This window comes from Lithobates pipiens, unplaced genomic scaffold (genome assembly GCF_037356315.1).
Source record: "Lithobates pipiens isolate NorthernLeopardFrog02 unplaced genomic scaffold, aLitPip1_a1.2 Scaffold_23, whole genome shotgun sequence".
NCBI lineage: Eukaryota > Metazoa > Chordata > Amphibia > Anura > Ranidae > Lithobates > Lithobates pipiens.
The window spans coordinates 88,124,993-88,147,808 of NW_027507785.1; the positions used below are offsets into that span (position 1 = coordinate 88,124,993).

A 22,816-nucleotide genomic window follows, 5' to 3' on the forward strand; every position below is an offset into this window, starting at 1 on the left:
GCAAAAAATAAACCCCCCCCAGTTTTGATTAATCACTTCCAGCCCAAGGATGTCATATGACGTCATTGACTTTCAGTGGGGATATCTGAATGATGCCTGCAGCTACAGCCATCATTCAGATATCATTCTTTTCTGCCTGTAAGGGGGTCCATATATGTCCAGAGGAAGAATAAAAGGAGAAGTACTTACCCGATCCTCCTCCCCGCACCCCAACACTACAAAGTTTATTGGTGACCAGAGCAGGGTCCATAGTCCTGTATTGGGTGTCAGGACAACAAAGAACAGTCTCCTGCTGGGGGAGGGGTGGAGGATCAGGTAAGTAAAAAGGTTTCTCCTCTACCCTCATTCCAGAGAGGCTGCAGATGGTTCCGGGTGAGCTCCATGTGGGGAAGGGGTGTCCTGGGTGAGCCTCCAGCTCCAGAAGAAGTGAATTGTTTCTATAATGAGATCTGACCTCTCTCCCCCCCCCCATAGCCGATAAATCTCTGCTTCCTCTGAGCCTAATCCATGTAAAATGGAACACAACAAATCCAGAAATCAGCGGCCTGCTTTTACTGCCCCCCAGGTGTGGGATTGGAGTGTAGAGGAGTCAGTGATGTTCTAGGAAAGACCTGCTGAATGTGGATGTGTGGTGGTGAGAGGGGGGATGGACCCCTCAGCACACATCACAATACACATTTTATCATTCCATATAATATCATACAGAGACATAGACCCCTCTGTACCTCGGTGGAGTCATTATGGAGTATCTTCTCACTTTTCCCGGAAACATCCAAACAAATCCCAGCCAATGAGATTGTTCCAAAAAAACTGTCTCCCCATGCACATGCGTTGGATTCACAGCCTCTTATAGTACGCATGCACAGTACGATCTCGGCAAAACCGGTGTAATGACCCATCACAATTTGTTATGGAAGTGACGGTACGTCGCCGCCATCTTGCTACACCCCACACTCGTCCACAGTAAGGATACACTAAGAGGGAAAGTGGGCATGTTACACCCACCGGAGTTTTGCATTTTAGACGTATTTATAACAGTAAAGTGTGTCCGACTGGTTTCAGATGTTGAATTTTAAAAGCAGCGAACTTCTGTCAGATTAGCAAATCTGAGCAGGGTAGCCGTTGCTTTTAAAATTCAACATCTAAATAATCAGACGGCAGTCCTACAGAAACAGACTTTACTGTTATCAATACGTGTAAAATGCGTGTAAATCACTCCGGTGAGTGTAACAACATGTCCGCTTTATCCTTTCTTAGTGCATGCTTACGGAGTGTGGGGTGTAGCAAGATGGCAGCGACGGAAAATACAATTGCAGAAAATCCAGCCCCTAGTGCGCATGCGCAGTACCATCGCGGAAAATGCGGCCCCTAGTGCGCGTGCGTGGAATTTCGGGCCGGCGCATGCGCAGTACGATCTCGGAAAATCCGGCCTCCAGTGCGCATGCGCCAGATTTCGGGCCAGCGCATGCGTGGAATTTCGGTCCGGCGCATGCACAGTATGATCGTGGAAAATCCGGCCTCTAGTGCGCATGCGCCGGATTTCCTGCCGGTGTCTTGTCTAATAATGTCCTCCATCGGATAGTGTCCGCTGTGTACTGCGCATGCGCAGAACACAGATTCCGAAAATTGCTGAGGATGAACGGCGCCTGCGCCGTGAGTCCAGGTTCTATCCCACTATCCAAGTGGACATAGAGTAGGAATAAAAAAGAGCCGAGCGCAGCGAGGCCGAGCCCGAAGCGTGCCGAGCTAAGCTCGCCCCCGAGGGGCCCTTTAATACTCACAATCCGCTTGGATGGTGGGGCTACCACCTCCACTCACGGCGCAGGCGCCGTTCAGCTTCGGAAATTTTCCGAAGCTTCGTCTGCTCCGTACTGCGCAAGGGGCGGACACTATTTCATGGTCGGTGTCTTGTCAAATAGCGTCCTCCATCAGATAGTGTCCCCTGCGTACTGCGCATGCGCAGTACACAGGAACACAGATTCCGAAAATTGCCGAGGATGAACGGCGCCTGCGCCGTGAGTCCAGGTTCTATCCCCACTATCCAAGTGGACATAGAGTTAGAATAAAAAAGAGCCGAGCGCAGCGAGGCCGAGCCCGAAGCGCGGCGAGCGAAGCTCGCCCGCGAGGGGCCCTCTAAAATTCACAACCCTATGTCCGCTTGGATGGTGGGGCTACCACCTCCACTCCCGGCGCAGGCGCCGTTCAGCTTCGGAGATTTTCCGAAGCTTCGTCTGCTCCGTACTGCGCATGCGCAGTACTGAGTGGACACTATGTGATGCCCGGACTCTATACGCCAGAACACCGGACACTATACGGCAGAACACCGGCACATGCGCCGGATTTCCTGCCGGCGCATGCGCAGTACGATCGCGGTCATTCGCGGATTTCGGGCTGGAAATTCCGGAATTCTTTTTTTCTCCTCAGCGGTCACACAGTTTACTGCGCCCTCTTGTGGTGGCTTCGATCCTCACACCCGCTGTGTACATTCACATTTATGTGACGGCTGTGAGTTTATTTCTAGGTACTGAAAGAACACACAGGAAAGGGGATCACAGGTTGGGGGAGGGGGGCTCAGATTCATTATTATACTAATAAGAAGACAGATGTGGAATGTAGATACTACAGGAGGAGTAGTTTGTATCAGTTTTTACTATATCTTAGGCTACTTTCACACTGGGCAGGTGCCGGCGGTAAAGTGGCGCTATATTTAGCGTCGCTTTACCGTCATTTTAGTGGTGCTATTCGGCCACTAGCGAGGTGGTTTTAAACCCCGCTAGTGGTGCCTTGCATTGTTTTCAATGGGAAGGGGCGTTTTAGGAGCGGTGGTATACACACTCCTATAGCACTGCAAAGATGCTGTTTGCAGGACTATTTTGACCGTCCTGCCAGCGCACCGCTCCAGTGTGAATGCACTTTCAGGGCGAATCGTAGGCGCTATTTTTTAGCACTATAGTGCCTCAGTGTGAAAGTAGCCCAATGCCCTTTTCACACTGGGGCAGTGGGTGCGTCGGTGGTAAAACGCTGCTATTTTTAGCGTGCTTTACCACCAATTTTGCAGCACTATTCCTCCACTAGCGGGATGCTTTTGCGCCCCCCACAATAACAGCCGAGGAAAGGTTAAAACCTGCAGCAGCGCTATGCCAGTGGTGGAACCCCCACATGGCCGTTGATGTTTTAAAAATTGTCACAGCTGTCACAGAGCGGGAAGCATTGGCAGCGGGAGGTGGGTACATAGGAACGTGTTACACCCTCAATATGTGTCATGCTGCTAAAGGTGACCTTTTCCTTTATATATATAAAACCACTTTACTGTGTGTACTGTTTTGCACTATGGACCTCACCACCCCCAAGGTCAGGATCTCTTATTGTGGGGGGTTATTGCAGTTGGCCTATACAGCAGGCCCCCGCGTGTCATTTTATTGGATATCTTATTCATTATCCACTCACCGGCCACAATACATTAATATACGTAAATATATATTTGAATTGGTTTATCAAGGTTATGACTGGTATAACCCCAATATATATTTTTTTTTTCAGTTGTCCATTGTTTCCATAAAAGTGATCCAAGCAGCTGATTAGCTGCTGAATCACTTTTAAATGCAGCATGGGGGGGGGGGGAACGCATCCCCCCCAGCTGATGTTTCTCTGGCTTACCACTCTTACCAACAAGCCCAGGAAACAATCTGACAGTTTATCAAGCCCTGGTCTAGTGCCCAATCACTCATACCTGTCCGTTGCCAGCTAGTCGATTCCACAAAAGAGTCAGGCATATTGACTGGGTGGAAGTTCAGTCATGCTGAGCAGCACTGAAGATACCCAGGCTGATTTAATTAAACTGGAGAGTGCGAAAGTTGGTGCAGCTCTGCCTAGAAACCAATCAGCTTCTAGTTTTTATTATCAAAGCTTAAAGTGTTTGTTACATTTATAAATCAATTCACTGTAAGTCCCTCTCCTTTATCAGGTGCAATAGATGTCTCTAAGCCCTCCCTCCTTTTTTCTTTTTTTTTTTAAAAGATAGTCAGGCCAGTCACATGACTCCCTGCTACTCCGATCCTCAGCCTACAGCGGGAGGAGCCAAGCTCTCACTCGGATGTTAGCCAGGGGGTCACATGACCGGCATTCTGGCTGATCCAGGGCTACAGCGGGAGGGGCAGAGCAGAGTAGCAGAGGGATCGGGAGTCACATCACCAGCTTGAAGATATCTGAAAAAAAATTACTTAGGCAGTTTTTTTTACAGTTTAGTGAGGGGAAGGTTAGAAAGCACAAGCACTGTGCTGCATAACCTGCTATAAGGGAACAGGATCCATTTTTTTTTTTTTGGTTACAAACACTTTAAACCACTTCAGCCCCGAACCATTTTGCTGGCCAAAGACCAGACCACTTTTTGCAATCCGGCACTGCGTCGCTTTAACTGACAATTGCGCGGTCATGCCACGTGACTCCCAAACAAAATTGATGTCCTTTTTTTCCCCACAAATAGAGCTTTTTTTTTTGCGCTATAAACAAAAATAGGAATCTGAAATATAAATTAAGCTTTGGCGCTAAAACCTTTTTGTGCACTGTGAATACTAAAATCATATATGAGTGTGAGATGATCTATTATCTCTGCTGGTGCTCAGGAGAATTTAAAACAAATTATGGTGGAAACCTCCCAAAAACCACTATACAAAAATAGAGTGACAATTTTGAAAAAAAATGCATAGTTTTTTAAGTTTTTGTTATAATAAATATCCCCCAAAAATATATAAAAAAAATTGTTTTCCCTCAGTTTAGGTCGATACGTATTCTTCTACATATTTTTGGTAAAAAAAAAAAAAAAAATCACAATAAGCGATTATTGATTGGCTTGCGCAAAAGTTATAGCGTGTACAAAATAGGGGATAGTTTCATGGCATTTTTATTAATAATTTTTTTTTTACTAGTAATGGTGGCGATCAGCGATTTTTATTGCGACTGCGACATTATGGCGGACACTTAGGACATTTTTGACACATTTTTGGGACCATTGTCATTTATACAGCAATCACTGCTATATAAATGCAGTGATTCCTGTGTAAATGACACTGGCAGTGAAGGGGTTAACCAGTGGGTGGCAGTGTAGGGGTTAAATGTTCCTAGGGGTGTGTTACTAACTGTTGGGGGCTGGGCTTTCATTTAGTGAACACTGATCTCTGCTCCAATCACATGGAGCAGAGATCAGCGTCACTAGTTGCTAGGCAGAATGGGGAGATGCCGTTTACAACGGCATCTCTCCATTCAGCCGCCCCGTGAGACGATCGCGGGTATACCTGCGGCGATCGTGTCCACGGGACCCGCGACCGGACTCACGGGGGTCCCGACCAGCGCGCGAGCGCGCCGCCGGCATTAAAGATTGGGCGTACTTTTGCACCGCAAATTGGGAATTGGCTTCCACTACACCGTGCACTATATTGCGTGCACTTGCAGTGCTGCAGCGGAGTGGTGAGAGCAAGACACATAGCCGTGCAAGCTAGACTGCCTATAATACTCCCCAGTCAGTGAAGCTAACCCTCAGGGATCTTCAATATTTCCTGGAGTCGGGGTTGGTAGGCAGAGCTGGGGGTGTGAGTGTGGTCCTCCTACAGACTTCTTTACTCTAGCTGATCCCACTGAAGGAGGAGAAAGAGGCAAGGACACAGCAGCCTTGAGTGCAGCTATGTTATAAGGTACTGCAAACTGTCACTGCATAGATCCCTAAACTGCCTTATACCACCCTGTACTACCCCAACCTCCCACTACACCACCCTAGCCTACCAATATACCACCTTATACTACTCTAACCTGCCATTATACCACTCTATTACTCTATCATTTACAGGGACCGGTTTGGGGTGCGCCTCGTGACCATGCACTGCCTGCAGGGCACTGGGCAGGATACACGGCGGGTGACACCATATTTTACCGCACCAGGTGACACCAACTCTAGTGATGCCACTGAGTGTCAAAGGCATTACCTGTGCATACTATCTGGTTAAAGGTGTGGCCTAAATTAAGAATGTGTTGCCACCTCTAAAGCTGGCCATACATTATTCAATGTTCTTATTCAATTTCCTTTAGATTTACCTTCAGCTATGTAGTACAAGGGCCTGCCTGATTGTATACGAATTGAAAGTGTTTAGGTTTGACCCTTATATTATATGGTTTTGGTAATCTAAAGGAAAATTGTACAAGAAAATTGTATAATGTATGCCCAGCCTTAAAGTGGTTGTAAACCCTTACAAACCACTTTGACCTACAGGTAAGCCTAGATTAAGGCTTACCTGTAGGTTCAAGAAATATCTCCTAAACCTATATTGTTTAGGAGATATTTGCCCAAAAACAGGCACCGCTGTCTATGGCGCATGCGCCGTAGACAGCGGCGCGCAGGCGCACTGAGCGCGACATTCTCAACGACGGAGCTGCCACGCGTGTCGGCTCCCATGCGCATGCGCGGGAGTGACGTCATCGCGGCTTCGCCGAATGACAGCGGCGGAGCTGCGAGACCCCACCAAGAAGATGGATGCGGCGGACTACAGGAGACAGGGGCAACTTCGCTGGTTCCTGTGTCAGGTAAGTGACACATAATGGACTACTATGCGATGCATAGTAGTCCATTATGCTTTGCCTTTGCAGGGAATGAAAGAGGAAGTAAACTCATCAGGGTTTACTTCCTCTTTAAGCTGGTTATACACTTTTTCTCTTATATTCACCGACCAACACAGCTTCTCTCTTAGCCATTGGGTTGTTTGCCCTATTACTAGGAGATACTAGGCATTAGTTGTAACACAGGCATTAGTTGTAACAGAACTGTTAGTTCCACCCAGGGGGTGGTCCCTTGGGTGACAACCCTCCAGTCTGCCCAACAGACCTCAGTTTTATTTTGCCTAGTGAAGGAGAAGGACCTAGGAACCGTGCGGGCCCATCGGTCCGTGCTTTTTTTATGCAGAAGCTTGGCTTTTTGCGCAAGATGAATGATCCTGTGATCTGCTATCAACAGTCGGCTGGGTGACAGGCTGGATACCCTTATCCTTGTAGTCTCCCCATTCCGGCCATCGAGCATGTGCAGGCCGCAGCCACGCGCTCAGCAGGCCACGACGAAACCTCAGCTCCAGAGGTGGTCGGTTGAGCTTTTATGCTCCGGGGCCCACATATGACCGGGCTACTGATGTCTGCGTCACAGTGGGCCAAGGCCAGCAGCCACCCTGTACTGATCAGTGAGTGGGTATGTAATGGAATGTCTCCCAGCTCTTCAGGACTGGTAAGTACAGCTCTCCCTGCCTCGGTGGGGCTGAGCAGCTGGGCATTCCCTGGGAGGTCAATTTGAGGGTCCCTCACCTCCCTCTCTTCTCTCCCTGTCCCTGTCTTCCCTCCTCCCCCCCCCCCCCGGGGGATGCTGCATGTGGCTGCTGAATGGTGTGTGTGTGCGCATATACAGGGGCTCCCTGGTGGGCTCTCACCTGGGATGGGGGCTGGCTGTCTAACGGCGTCCTGTGTTTTATGCCCCTGGAAGGTGCCTGTGAGGGTCTGCTGTTGTCTGGTACGGCGCTGTGTTCTCCGCCATCGTTTTACTTTCTGTACCTTATGGAGCTGCTGGTGGCCATTTTAGGTGTGGGCGAGGGCAGCATGCTTTCCTGGGCTTCAGCGGCCCTTTTCCTAGTGCTTTTCTATTCAGGACACTGGTGCCCATTTTCTGGAAGACTGAAGTTTTCAGTGTTCTCTAGCAGCAGCATGGCTCATGTGCTCTCTCAGAAATTTTCCCTGTGTTTTCTGTCTTCGTACTGGACGCTGGGCGGTCATTTTATTGAAGCCTGAGCACACTTCAGAGCGGTTTGGCGCTAATTGCAGAGGCTACCACCGACACAGCTGTTTTCTCTGCACCTGGGAGCGCACAGGGACTACAGGCAATACTTGTGGGACAGCGCAGAACTCCTCAGGGTGGTGAGTCCGGTGGGAAAGAGCCCCTCAGCCAGCGACAGCAAGGAGGGTGGGACTGTCACTGTCCTAAGTCCCCTTTGGATGGCAGACAGGGTAGGGTCAGCATGGCTTCAGAAACTGGTGATTCTTCCCCCGAAATCCAGGCAATTGCAACCGGGTCACCTGCGGACTGTGCAGTGCCCATGGACACCCAGACGGCGGTCCTGAATTCATTCGTTGCCAAGATGGAGGCAGTACATGGGAAGAAAAGTGCACTAAAGCGCCCCCCTCCCCTCCTCTGGGGAGAGCTCTGACGCAGACTCGGGTCCTGCTGAAGCTGGTGACCCCTGCTCTGTCTTGTCAGACAATGCTGACCAGGACCGTTCGGACAGTGAGGATGAGTCCCCATACGGGCGCGACAAAGCACTTGTTGGAGCACTTATCACAGCTGTGCGTGATACCCTGAAGATTCAGGAGCCAGCAGATCCCTCTGCTGATGTACCGGCCCCTTTTGGGTCCCGCAAGCCAGCGCGTTCACCTAAGGTGTTCCCGTATCTGACTTATTTTGACAAGTTCATTTACAAGGAATGGGGTCGCCTGCAACGGACCTTTTTGGTCCCCAAATACATGGCGGTGCCTTACCCTTTTGAGGAGCGCCTTCTCAAGAAATAGTCGGCTCGTCCGGTCGTGGACCCCCCAATATCCAGGTTAAATAAAGTAACCATGATCCCGGTTGAAGGGACTCCTACATTCAAGGATCCCACGGCAGTGGCTCATCCCGTTTACGGTTGTGGGGTCAGCCGTGCGACCAGTACTGGCCTCTGCACTTGTGTCTCAGACACTGACTGAGTGGGCAAAACTTTTGCACCGCGAATTGGGAGAGCAACAGGCTTCTGTCTGCATGGAACTAGCAGACCAACTAGTGCAAGGCCTTAAGTACGTTTGTGACGTGGCCCTGGATACTCTTCCTCTGTTATCCAGGGCTTTAGTGTCAGCTGTGGTGCTGAGGCGCCTGATTTGGCTAAAATGCTGGTCTGCTGACCAGGCATCTAAGAAAGCCTGGACGGATCTTCCCTTCCTTGGCGACCAGCTCTTTGGAGCCTCTTTGGATGACATTATTAAAAATGCTACCGGTGGTAAGAGTACCTTACTCCCACAGGCCAGGAAAGCTAAGGAGCCACACCGTAGGCAAGGAACCTGTTTTTCTGCTCACAAACGGGTATTTCGTCTGCCCGAAGCTTCAAAACGCCCCCAGCCCGACAAGACGACCACGGACATTCAAAAACGTCCCTGGAACCGCAAGCCTACCAAGCCTGTGAATAAAAGAGCTACTGCATGAAGGATTGCCCCCACCCATATCTCGGGTGGGGGGGGTCGCCTTTGGGAGTTTGCAGCCTGGTGGTCCTCTCGGTTAGCCGACCAATGGGTCTGCGATCTGATTTCCACAGGCTACAAGATAGAGTTTCTCTTGACCGCCAAACAGATTCTTCCCCTCCAGCATACCCGTATCCCTGGCTCGCCGGGAGGCCCTCTTGGTGGCAGTAAAGGACCTGCTGAATCGCGGGGTGATTGTACCGGTTCCGGAATTGGAACGCTTCCAGGGATTCTACTCAAATCTGTTTGTGGTTCCCAAGAAGGAAGGGGTATGTCCAATCTTGTATCTGAAAGCCCTCAATCACTTTGTAAAAGTGCAGAGGTTCAGAATGGAATCAGTTTGCTCAGTAGTCTCTGCACTCCATCAATGGGGCTCCCTGGCATCCTTAGACATCCAGGATGCGTACCTGCACATACCCATATGCCTTCGGCATTAAAAATTTCTGCGGTTTGCAGTCAGGGAAACCCACTACCAGTTTGTGACTCTTCCTTTTGGTCTGGCATCAGCCCCCGAGTCTTTACCAAGGTATTGGCTTTAGTTTTGGCGTTGCTACGGCAATGTGGGATCACGATCGTGGGATACCTAGACAATCTCCTCCTGAGAGCATCTTCTGCCTCAGAATTAGAGGAGGATGTGGCGATCACCATGCAGACCCTGCAAGAATTTGGGTGGCTGTTGAACCTAAAGAAGGTCGGTGATCGTACCGACCCAGCGTCTGGAGTACCTAGGCTTACTGCTGGACTCCATGGAAGCGAGAGTGTTTCTCCCTTCAGACAAACTGCAGATTCTCAGATCCATGGTAAAACTGTTTAAGAACCGCAAGTGGCCGTCGATCCGCTTTTGCATGTGAGTACTGGGTCTCATGGTAGCCTCCTTCGAGACAGTGCCTTATGCCCAGTTCCACACCAGAATCCTGCAGGAGATTTTGTCAAAATGGGACAAATCTCAGTCAGAGACTCACTGATCTGGTGGTTGAGGTCCCCGGTGATTCAGTCAGGGAAATCACTCCTACCTCTGAAGTGGACATTGATCACAACAGATGCCAGTCTATCCGGCTGGGGTGGAGTGATGGGGGTTCAGTCGGCTCAGGGCCTCCGGTCGACGGAAGCATCCAAGTTGTCGATCAATCTGCCCGAATTGAGAGCAATCAGGCTGTGCCAGGTGTTGAGGAACCGGGGTCTGTCGGACTCGGTGATCCCAACAATGTTAAGAGCACGAAAATGTTCTTCCCGGTAGATATATCATCGTACCTGGAAGGCCTACATCTCCATATGTGAGGAGAAAGGATGGCATCCACGCTCTTTTTCTATATCCAGGATCCTGCTGTTTCTTCAGCAGGGAGTAGACTAGAAATTGGCGTTAAGCACCATTAAAGGGCAAATTTCAGCCTTGGCTGTCTTTTTTCAGCGACCCCTGGCATCTCACTCTTTAGTGAGTACATTCGTTCAGGGGGTACGACATGTAGTCCCTCCAGTGCGTCCACCGTTACCCCCATGGTATTTGAACCTGGTATTGTCTGCGTTTCAAAAAACCGCTGTTTGAAAATATCAGGGAGATTTCCCTGTGTTGACTCTTTCCCAGAAAGTGTTTTTTCTAGTGGCCATCACATCGGCCAGGAGGGTTTCAGAACTGGCGGCCTTGTCCTGCAAGTCGCCCTATCTGGTTATCCACAAGGATAAGGTGATGTTGCGTCCGCAACCGTCTTTCCTTTCAAAAGTGGTCTTGGCTTTTCATATCAATGAGGACATTGTATTACCATCTCTTTGTCCTAAGCCGAAACACCCTAAGGAGATGGCCCTTCACGCTCTGGACGTGGTTCTGGCTTTGAAGGTGTATTTGTCTGCCACCGGTACCTTTCGGAAGTCAGACTCACTGTTTGTTTCGGTGGCTGGTCCAAAGAAAGGCATATCGGTCTCATCGGCCACCATTTCCAGGTGGATCAGACAGATTGTAGTACAAGCCTACGCCTTGAAGGGGCAGGTGCCCCCCTTTCCGGTCACGGCCCACTCCACAAGGGCAATCGGAATGTCTTGGGCCTTCCAACACCAAGCCTCTGTCACTCAGGTGTGTAAAGCGGCGACCTGGTCGTCTGTCCACACGTTTACCAGGTTTTACAAGGTAGTGCATCGGCTGATGCCTGTTTTGGCCGCAAAGTTTTGCAGGCGGCTGTGTAGTTGCAATTGGATATGCAAGCTCGTTTTTCCTGGTTTTTCGATAAAAACGCAGTACTGTTATGTTTATGCACTGTTGCATTACTTCCGCAATGTTGCGGTCTTGGGGATCACTCCTGTTGAGGATACCCGGTTATACGGTGGTGTTTTTCCACACACCGCTATTTTTTTGTGGGTTTAGTTTCACTAGTTCCCACTCGCCATGGTGGATGAAGTTTCTATGCTGTTTTTCCCACCCCTCGTTTGGAACTGCTTGGGGACGTCCCAATGGCTAAGAGAGGAGCTGTCGGTTGGTGAATATAAGAGACAATAGGATTTTTTGTACTCACTGTAAAATCCTTTTCTCTGTAATTCAACGACCGACACAGGACCCGCCCCTCCTTTTTTCTCTTTACGTTATACTGCTTGTTGACGCACTTAGGTCTAGTATCTCCTAGTAATAGGGCAAACAACCCAATGGCTGAGAGGAGCTGTGTCGGTCGGTGAATTACAGAGAAAAGGATTTTACGGTGAGTACAAAAAAATCCTATTTTTTCACTCCGCTATTTGGCTGAAGAAAACAAACAAACAAAAAAAGGAAAAAACAAACGGATTCTTCTATTCACACAAATACGATGAAAAAAAGTAATTCATCCCCACTGCCTGATGGGACATTGTATTCTGACAGCGGCATTTGCCACTAGTAGCTTCTTATAGAAAATTAAAGTATAAACTATAGAGTGTGCCAGTAGCAACAAAAAGACAAGAACAAAAAGTCATATATTATACATTACCAGTCATTATATGTGTGTTGGCTCTACTCCTTTTTTATTTTTCATGCTTTCCTTTTTTCACCTGGCGAATCTGCCAGTAACACACTTCCTGTCCTAGGGCGACAACACTCACACACTGTATATCTATAGAAAAGCAGCATTGTCACCCTAGGCTGCTCGCTCATCACTACAAAACTGACCAAGCCTAAATCAGTTGCTGCCAAGACAATAGCAGCAGAGATTTAAAAAAACAAAATGGTGCAGCGCATGCTTCTGACCATGATGGATGTGTGATCCTCCGGGACTCCCGCTGCACAATACACAGCTCCACGAGCCTCGGGAGTCACCTCACCGAATTCCCACTACCACAGCGCATCCCATGGTGAAAGTTGGGGATCAAAAGCTCATCTACTCTTCATTCCCTGAGCCGTGGCCTACACTCACTATGAACCGCTTCCTGCTTAGGCCTGCATCCCCGGGCTCGAGTACACAGGACGACCCTCTGGACACCATGGACCTGCTCGTGACTGGTAGAGGTAACCCTTTACACATTCCCAACGACCAGGGTCACTCACCCAACTAACTGCAGATGCCAAACTGAACTCCCTGCTGGAAAATATCACCCACAACATCTCACTAGAGGTGGGGAAGATTGCTCAAGAATTGAGAGGGGAAATTGACCATCTAGGTAAAAGTAATGACATTAGAAACCAAATTTGACAAGTTGGTACAATATGTTCAAGTTCTGGAGGAGGACAATGCTTGTTTAAAACACACTGTCATCCAGATCCAGATGCAGCAAGAAGACCCGGAGAGTAGGGAATGTAAACAAAATCTACGATTCAGAGGGGTGCCTGAAACAGTGGGTGACCAGGACCTGTGCCCTTACCTCCTTACCTGGAGCTTTCAACCTATAACCAGCCGCCTGCAAAATCCTAAAATTATGTACCGCTGGGGCTTCCCATTCTGCCTTTCTGGCTCCCGGGAGGGAGTACAGCACTCCATGCGTGATCTCCAGGAGAGTTAAGCCTTCCTCCACAACCTGGGCATACCACCCCTTTCTGAAGGGGATATCCTTCCCTTGCCTCAAATACCAAAAGCGCCAGTTGCTTCAAGCAGGATCTGGACCCTGGTTCGACAACGACATCCCAAGTCCATCTCCACCCCTCAGAGGCATAGTTTTTCCAGACTCCCTATCTGACGAAGCTCTCCACATCCGCGGGTCCTATTTAATTTTTTTCATTTTTTCTTGGTCTCTGGCTGTGCGCTCCTTTCCTTTAGCCACGAGTTGGGATAACTTTTCTCCATATCCATGGGATGACTCTCTTGATTCCATTTGATTTTTCTTTCTGTGACTTAGTATTGTTTGTTCTAATGTTTACTTCCCTACATTCTTATACCGGAGGATGACGAGGACCCCCCACCCCTGCCACTGTTTGGAGGTCTTTATGTGCCCTCCTTTAGTCCAGGGCCGCAACCCTGGCTTCCCAACCGGTTTTTACCCTTCAGGTTTTCTTTGTTTTTTGTTTTTTTCAGGTCCTTTTTTGACCTGTGGTCAGTCCACCATATAAGTTTTCTGTAATACTTCTGTCTATACAATTCTAATGACATCTTTTTCTGCTATTCCTCTACCTTATACACCATGGCCCTTTTCATTTCTACTTTTGTTGTACAGCATCTTAAGTAATTTTCTTTCTTTATTATTTATGGCGTTAAGATTTCTTACTTATAATGCCAAGGGCTTAAAGTCAGTTTGAAAGAGATGGATGGCGTTGAAGGAGTTTAAGTACTCGGCAGCTGATGTGATCATGATCCAGGAGACCCACTTCCGCCCAGGAGGGTTCTTTGAATTTGCCAGTAAACTATTCCCAACTGCTTATATTGCCTCTGATCCTTCAAAAAAGCAGGTGTAGAAATCCTAATCTTACATTCGTGCCCCCTACAAATTAAATCTTCGTATTTAGACCCTTATGGGCGATTTGATTTCCTGGATTGTGATTATTTCACGCATTCCCTTACATTGGTTAATGTCTATGCTGCTAACACTGGCCAAATTCAATTTCTCTGACACATTTGAGCAACTGGAGAAGTTTTCTCAACCCATTATGATTATAGGGGGAGATTTCAATCTGACTGGGACTGTCACCTGGGAAAGATAGACAAGTACTATTCCCAACTACTACAGCTGTCAAAAAGTGTGTTGCCTATCCACCTTCGCAGACTTGTTCAAACACATATCCTACTTGATATTTGGAGAATTAAACACACTACACATAGGCAATACACATTTTACTCCCCCCGCCACAAATTGTACTCCAGACTGGACCATTACTTTATAACCTCCCCTTTGCTTTCAGAAATCAACCCCATGACATGCTCAGATCACTCATCTGTACATTTAGACATTGCCCTCCATACCGCCTCTCCTAGAACATGTCATTGGCGCCTTAATGAAACATTTCTCCGTGTCCCAGAAAATAGGGATTGTTAGTTTTTTCAGCTTAATGAGGGTACGGTGTTGGAGGCTTCCACCTTGTGGGAAACACACAAAGCGTACTTTCGAGGCCAATATATCTCAGCTGGAGCACATCTGAAAAGAGACACTGCTCTTCAACAGTCCTCAATTTTGTCCACGGTGGTCCGCCTCCATGCTGTTACCTTCCACCACAATCAAAAAATTGATAAATCCCTTTTGTGGTCCAAGCAGAAATTCTATGAATATTCCAACAAACCTCACATGATGCTCATGAACAGAATTGAAACATCGCCCTTTTCACTCCTTCCCAGATTTTCTTATACAGGCTAATAGATCCCCTACCTACTGCCCCCATGCCATGTCCAAAGTTTTTGGGGAATTTTATCATAAATTATATAACTGTTTAAATTCTGAACCGAATTACTGGTTTTCTCAACCCAAAATTTGACTCTATCTTTGACTCAATACACTTGACTAAATTGTCCCCCTGCCATATTTCTTCCTTAAATACTGAAATCACCCCTGAAGAACTAGCAGAGGTTGTTAAAAATCTCCCTACTCACAAGTACCCAGGCTCAGATGGGCTGCTGTACCCCTACTATAAAACCTTCCTCCCAAATTTGGGCCAGCACTTATTATGTCTTTTTACCTCATTACTGCAGGGAACTGTCCCTCACCCTCAGTTCCTTCATGCCCATATAACGGTGATCCCGAAACCAGGGAAGGATTCTTCTAACCCTGATAATTACTGACCTATCTCACTACTCAACTCCTATTACAAAATTTTCACCAAAATTCTAGCCAATAGATGTTCCCAAATCCTCCCTAGACTTATTCATGAAGACCAAGTCGGATTCGTACCAACAAGACACGCAGGTGACAACACACGATGCACCATCAACCTCATAGACTTACTTAACAGAACTACCCGCTTGGCCCTCGTTCTAAGCCTAGATGCCCAGAAAGCTTTTGATAGACTTAGCTGGCCCTTCATGTTTGCTGCCCTTTCTAGATATGGCTTTTCTGGTCCATTTATAGCAGCACTCAAAGCCCTGTACTCACAACCGACATCCCAAGTACAGCTTCCTATCTGTCACCATCATCCCCCCTGAGCAATGGCACAAGACAGGGGTGTCCCCGGTCTCCTTTACTCTTTTTTTAATGCTTAGAACCCCTGGCTGCAGCCATTCGCTCCCACCCCGATATTCGTGGAGTTTCATTGCGACAGAGGGAATACAAGCTGTCCCTATCTTCGCTTACAATATTCTCCTAACATTGACTAATCTCCTTACCTCTCTCTCCCGAATCTTCATGATCTATTGACAACTTTTGGCTCAATTTCTGGCTACAAGATCAACCCTAGCAAAACAGAGGCTTTACCAATTCATATCTCCCCTCCTGCCCTCGCAACACTTCAACAAAATTTCTTGTACCATTGGTGCTCCCATTCTCTCAAATACCTAGGGATCCATTTGACTTCCACATACCACACCCTTTATCAGGCTAACTATCCCCCCCCCCTGTTAGGGATATTGACTGTCTCTTGCGCCAGTGGGATCCATACTGTCAGGTCACCTTGAGGCGAGGTGACAGGTGCACACCGTAGGGATTAGGAGTGCACCGCAAGGTTGTGGACCCTACGGCTGACTGCTGCAGACGGGGGACAGATCCCACTGGGGTTAGAGCGTAAGATTCCCTGGGGCACGGAGTCTAAGAGGCAGCAGGTGTTCACCAGCGCCTCCAGTGGTGAGGATGGACTTGGCTGCAACTGGCTCCAGGTCGCGACCCCCAGGGTCCCCCAGCTCACACCCACAGTAGGCAACAGGAGGATAGGGATGGTGAGGGACAAAGCCAAGGTCGCGGCCACAAGCAGACAAGAATAGTCGGGTACACGCTAATAGGTCAGGATCACAGGCAAACAGGGATAGTCAAGACATGCCAAAGTCGGTAACGGAAAACAGAAGCAGAGCACACAGCAGGAAACAGGAAGCGAACACCCAGAGGAATACACAATGGTTGATCAGCACTGATGGCCTGCAGTGCACAGGTTAATATAGGGCTCCCTGATAGGGCCTGGGGTGGAGCCATGCTTAGAGGAGAGGTTATAAAAACCACCAGGTGGAAGTGGCTGACCTCTTAGTCTGAAGACATGAGGGAAGGTAAGCAAACACAGGAAGATCACTGCATAACCATGACACATACCCTCTCTCCCTCCTGGGGCGGATTAATGTACTCAAGATGTCTAATTTACCGAGACTCCTATACCTATTCGAAACATTGCCAATCCCTATCCCAATGAAACAACTTATCGCCTATTTCTCAATTTTATCTGGCATAACAAAACCCACCATATTGCCAGCTCAGTGGTGTTTGCTCCCCGTTCTAGAGGAGGTCTGGGTGCCCCAGACCTCCTTAAATACTATTCTGCAACTCACCTCAGGGCGACTATGTCTTGGTCACACAGGTTCGCAGCTAGCAGATGGTCGGAAATTGAGATGAACATCACCTGCCAGGTACACCCATGTGCCATGTTATGGTCAGCTCTAGACACGTCTATCACCCAGTTAAGAAGCTTATGTTTACATCCTATGCTGTTCACCCTTAGTATATGTAAAAAATGCTCCCAATGGTTCTCCCTCACTTCTCCATGCCCACCTCTGTTAAATATACTATTTAACCCAGAAATTCCCAATAGCCTATCCTATAGTCGAATGTCCCCTTGGTCACAAGCTGGCATTTTTCAACTTCGTAATATGGTAGACCCACTTACCCGTAGAGTTCTCACTTTTGTGGAGATTCAACATAAATTCCAGATCCCCAAACAATTCTTTTACTCCTACTTACAGTTTAAACACTATTTCTCTTCTAAGTCACCGACCCTAAAATTAGACAAACCTACCCCATTTGAACTTCTCTGTGCCCAAGGCCCTTACCAACCTCATCTTATATCATATATTTATACATTTCTCCATGATGCTTCTCCACTGACTCACGCCATCTCTATATGCAAAAATGGTCCCAACTCATCCAACAGATTACTCTTCCACAATGGCAGAAAATATTGGGACTCTGTATCTAAGGTTTTGAGATGTGTTGAGCAGAAAGAGACGGCCTATAAAATAATCCTTTTCTGGTATAGAACCCCGGAGGTCCTTCACAGGTATGACTTTAAGAACCCTCGGGTTTGCTAGAGATGCCATGCTGCTGTAGGCTCCCACTAGCACATCTTCTGGGAATGCCCCATTATCCAACCATTTTGGTCCTCGGTCCAAACCTTCCTACAAAATCTCTTTGATTTAACTGTTCCCATGGACCCAATTCATTTCCTCCTAGGCCTGCCTATCCCTGGTAACTCCAAGCCTACCCAAAAACTGCTTGCATTTGTCCTTTTGGTGGCAAAGAGGGTAATCCCCTTGGGATGGTTGTCCCATTCCCCACCCACATTAAGCCAACTATTGCAGGCCCTAGCTCACATACGCAGAATAGCCGCAGTGCACAACTCTCTACCTCAATTTTCAAAAATTTGGGAGCTGTGAGATAATTCTGTAACTAATCTTGATTCAATAACCCTAATGTCTGAAATTTTTTGTCCCCCCAAGTCTCTTTACATGTCTTACTAAAATGTTTCTGGTTCTTCCATTCTCATCCCCAATTGTGTGCCTCTCTTTCACCTTTTATTTCAGGTTATATGCCCCCTCCGAGGTAATTCCCCTCTGTTTCAAATCTTCCCATTCGGAGGCTTTACTAGCTGTCAATTCATTGAGCTACCATTATCATCCTGTGTTGGTAATTTCCGTTTTTTCTTTTCAAGCTTGCTCTAATGGATTCATGACTTTGTTTTTTCTGCAACTCATATGTGATTTATGTTTTGAATGTTACATCATACTCTTTTTCATATCTTTTCCATGTATTTCTGTACAGATTTAAATAATAATAATCAGTAGGGATGCACCAATGCCACTTTTTTGACATCATGTACTCGCCGATACCAATTACCAATACCTATCGCCTACGAAGAGGGGTGGTTTGGGAGGTGGCGGGAGGTTGTTGTTTGGGAGCCGGTTGATGGCAGGGTGGAAGGGGAGTGGTAAGTGAGGGCAAGGTAGTTGAGGGTGGGTTGAAATGGGGATTGTGGGGTGGGAGAGTTTAGATGGAAAAGGCTGTGATCGCTGGGGGGGGAGAGGGGAAAGGGGTAAATAAAGGGGGGAGAAGGGGAGGGGAGGAAAGGGGAAGGGGAGGGGCAACACAAAAGGAAGGAACAAGAAAGGGAGGAGAAACAGGGGACAGAGGAAACCCACACCCTTGGGAAACACAAAGTGCAAGGGCAAGACTAATAAAAAGAACCCACCCAATAGTATGATTGATGTGGCACCCAGGATTAAGCTAAAATGCTCAGGAACGGTCCAAGGAAAAGGTATTGCAAGGGTATAATCAGCACCACTTGAAGGTGCCTGCTGGAGAAATTTATATGAGAAGGTCTAAAAAGTAGATGAGTTAACATAAGTTTAGTCCAAGACAGCAATGGCTAGAAAACTTCCCATGCCTGGCCAGAGGTGTAGGGTAAAACAGCACTCACCCAAGGAAAGGGGGCAGTAGCTATAGACCGGTCAACACCTGGCAGGGCAGGGGAGGGGGGTAGGGTACCCAATATGGATTGTGGGTAGTAGAGAGCTTACCTTCCTCAGAATGTATGATTGAAAATCCCAGGTGTCTGCAGTCACACAGAAGGCGGGCAGAAGTTCGCCTAAAAAGCCCCCCAACCCAGACGTACGTGCAGGTGCTGCGGCTGCGTCAAGCGCCAACGTCACCGGGTCTGTCTCTCCCAACTGTGCACGCGCAAATGTCACAATGCGCGCGCACAGAGCCCTCAAGTAGATGGCGCGGTATCGGTTTCCGGTATCGGAGCATTTTCGCCAGTATCAATACTCGCGAAAATGTCTGGTATCGGTGCATCCCTAATAATCAGTATTAAACAATAGAAAAAAAGTTTGGCCTAAGGTTATGCTATCCTGTAGAAGGGTGCATCTTTATCTTTTAAGAATGCAATGGTATATGAGAAGACTGGATAAACTTGGTTAAATAGAAAACCCGCTTAAATTGGAATGACTCACCGCTTTAAGATAAGCCACGTTACTCTGGCGAATATCTTTCAAAAGTTCATCCCTTGGCGTCAGCTCAACACGAGGTGGTGGCCGGTTTCTTGGCACTGGCTTGAGAGTTTTTATTACATCCCTGAGATTGGTTTTCTCTGACAGCTCTGAATTTTGAGACGTGCTTGACTTGGGTGCTGCTCTCTTTAGTTGTATCATGTCTCGCAGGCTGGTTTTATCTGCCTCTTCTCTCAACTTCTGGGCAACAGACTTTGGCTGGAATTTTTTTAGTTTCACATCTTTGAAAGGTAGAGGTTCAGCATTGACCTTGTTTTCTGAGCTAATTTCTGGCTTGTTTTGTTTACTTTTTCGGAGCGGTGGGATTGGAATCTTAGGCTCTTCAGGAATTGTTGGCATCCTTGAGTTAGGAGCTTGTGAAGCTTGATTAATCATTGCCCAAAGTTGTGGAGGAATACCCAACTCCAGACCATTCTCTAGCATAGACATGATCTCCTCTTCATCTTGTACTTGTTGCTGTTTCTGGTCTTCTTTCCTTTTCTGCCTTTGCTTGTCTTGGTTTCTGGTCAGCAGATTGGTAACCACCATTCGGGGACCAGGCAGCTCAAAATGGTACCCCATCTTCAGTAAAGTGTTATTAGCCTTTAGAAGCCTTCCGATTTCCATTTCAGCATGGTGGCCCAACATATGTCTCTGATTGTGGAACCTCAATTCAGTCAAGTATTCGTTAAACTGAAGGCACCTCATGATAGCCACAATACCTTTACCTGTGATAAAATTAGACTCAATGTTCAAGGTGATGATGCTTCTATTTTCACGTAACATGTTGGCCAAAGCAAATGCAACGTTCTCATCAGCTCCCACATTGGTCATACTGAAGGTTTTTACATGCCTGTTCTTTTTCAGAGCATTTACAAAGTCAATCAGCATTTCCTTTGGAATATTCTCAATGTTGTTCAAGTTGACCTCTTTGATGTTTGGATCATTTTTCCTGATGCTCTGCAATGTTCTGTCCAAGTCAGTTTGGTTACCAGAAGGCCTGGAACTCATCTTGATGAAGCTGGAATCTATAGCTAGTTTTTTCGGGATGTTCAATTTGGAAATCCCTGCTGGCTTTATGTTTTCTGTGTTGTCCACCAGATCATTGATAGCAGTCAGTGTGCTACCATTTGCCTTCTCAACCACAGACTCATTTCCTTCTTCCTTCTGTTGGGTTGGTTGTTCACCCTCACTATCCAGTGCAGTTTTCGCACATTCCTTTTTTGGCTCTGCTTCTGGGATTTGCTTTGTTTGTACCTTCTCTTGCACATCTTTTGTGCCATCAACATGGTTGTCCTTGTTGCAGACCTTCTCCAATACTTCCTTTTTACTCTCTTCTGTTTGTTGTTGTTTCTCCTCTCTGTCCAGACGTTCTGGTCTTTCTTTTTCTGCTGCAGCAATTTTTCTCTATCAGTAATAAATAGCTTAAGGTTAATTTTGAGAATAAGTTAAATAATCATATTCCATATCTGCTTTAGATGTAAACCCTCATTGGATGACATTTAGTTAGCAAAACACTTGTACCATAAACAATCAGCATTTTTTTTTTTGTTTTAGAATACTATAATCTCTTTTTTTCCTTTTTTCCATTCATTTTAGCGCTTCTGATTTCCATCAGGGTCTTTTAACCTCTTCCTGTCTAAATGCACTTTCTCTAGCATCATTGCTGTGGACCGGAATACAACTATATATAGTGTGTATGTATATACATATATATATATATATATATATATATATATATATATATATACACACACTCACACATACAGTATCTCTCAAAAGTGAGTACACCCCTCAAATTTTTGTAAATATTTTATTATATCTTTTCATTTGACAACACTGAAGAAATGACACTTTGCTACAATGTAAAGTAGTGAGTGAACAGTGTAAATTTGCTGTCCCCTCCAAAATAACTCAACACACAGCCATTAATGTCTAAACCGCAGGCAACAAAAGGGAGTACAACCCTAAGTGAAAATGTCCAAATTGGGTCCAAAGTGTCAATATTTTGTGTGGCCACCATTATTATCCAGCACTGCCTTAATCCTCTGGGGGCATGGAGATCACCAGAGCTTCACAAGTAGCCATTGGGGTCCTCTTCAACTCCTCCATGACAACATCACGGAGCTGGTGGATGTTAGAGACCCTGCGCTCCTCCACCTTCCGTTTGAGGATGCCCCACAGATGCTCAATAGGGTTTAGGTCTGGAAACATGCTTGGCCAGTTCATCAACTTTACTTTCTGCTTCTTTAGCAAGGCAGTAGTCATCTTGAAGGTGTGTTTGGGGTCATTATCATGTTGTAATACTGCCCTGCGGCCCAGTCTCCGAAGGGAGGGGATCACGCTCTGCTTCAGTATGTCATAGTACATGTTGGCATTCATGGTTCCCTCAATGAACTATAGCTTCCCAGGAGCCTGTCCTGTTAATGGTCTTGGCCACCATGCTGCAGCTCACTTTCAGGGTCTTGGCAATCTGCTTATAGCCTAGGCTATCTTTATGTAGAGCAACAATTCTTTTTTTCAGATCCTCAAAGAGTTCTTTGCCATAAAGTGCCATGTTGAACTTCCAGTGACCACTATGAGAGAGTGAGAGTGATAACACCAAATTTAACACACCTTCTCCCAATTTACACCTGAGACCTTATAACACTAACGAGTCACATGACACCGGGGATGGAAAATGGCTAATTGGGCCCAGTTTGGACATTTTCACTTAGGGGTGTACTCAGTTTTGTTGCCAGTGGTTTAGACATTAAAGAGGAAGTAAACCCTGATGGATTTTACTTCCTCCTTTTTCCCCTGCAAAGTAGAAGCATAATGGGCTAGTATGCATCACATACTAGCCCATTATGTGCCACTTACCAACAAACAAAGCCTGCGATATCCCCACTGGTGGCCGCATCCATCTTTGCCCCTCTTCCTTCCAGGGCCACGGACTCCGGCTCTGTGACTGGGCAGAAGTCGCGTGACATCACTCCCAT

At 47.1% G+C, this 22,816-nt stretch overlaps 1 protein-coding gene across 1 annotated transcript in view; it reads right to left on the bottom strand.

Moving 5' to 3' along the window:
* LMOD3 (leiomodin 3) overlaps positions 1-22,816 on the bottom strand; it is a 44,256-nt gene that overhangs the window by 7,068 nt on the left and 14,372 nt on the right. The window contains exon 2 of the mRNA XM_077451984.1: positions 19,800-21,242. Coding sequence (XP_077308110.1) covers positions 19,800-21,242 — 1,443 coding nt within the window. The remainder of the gene's footprint in view (positions 1-19,799; positions 21,243-22,816) is intronic.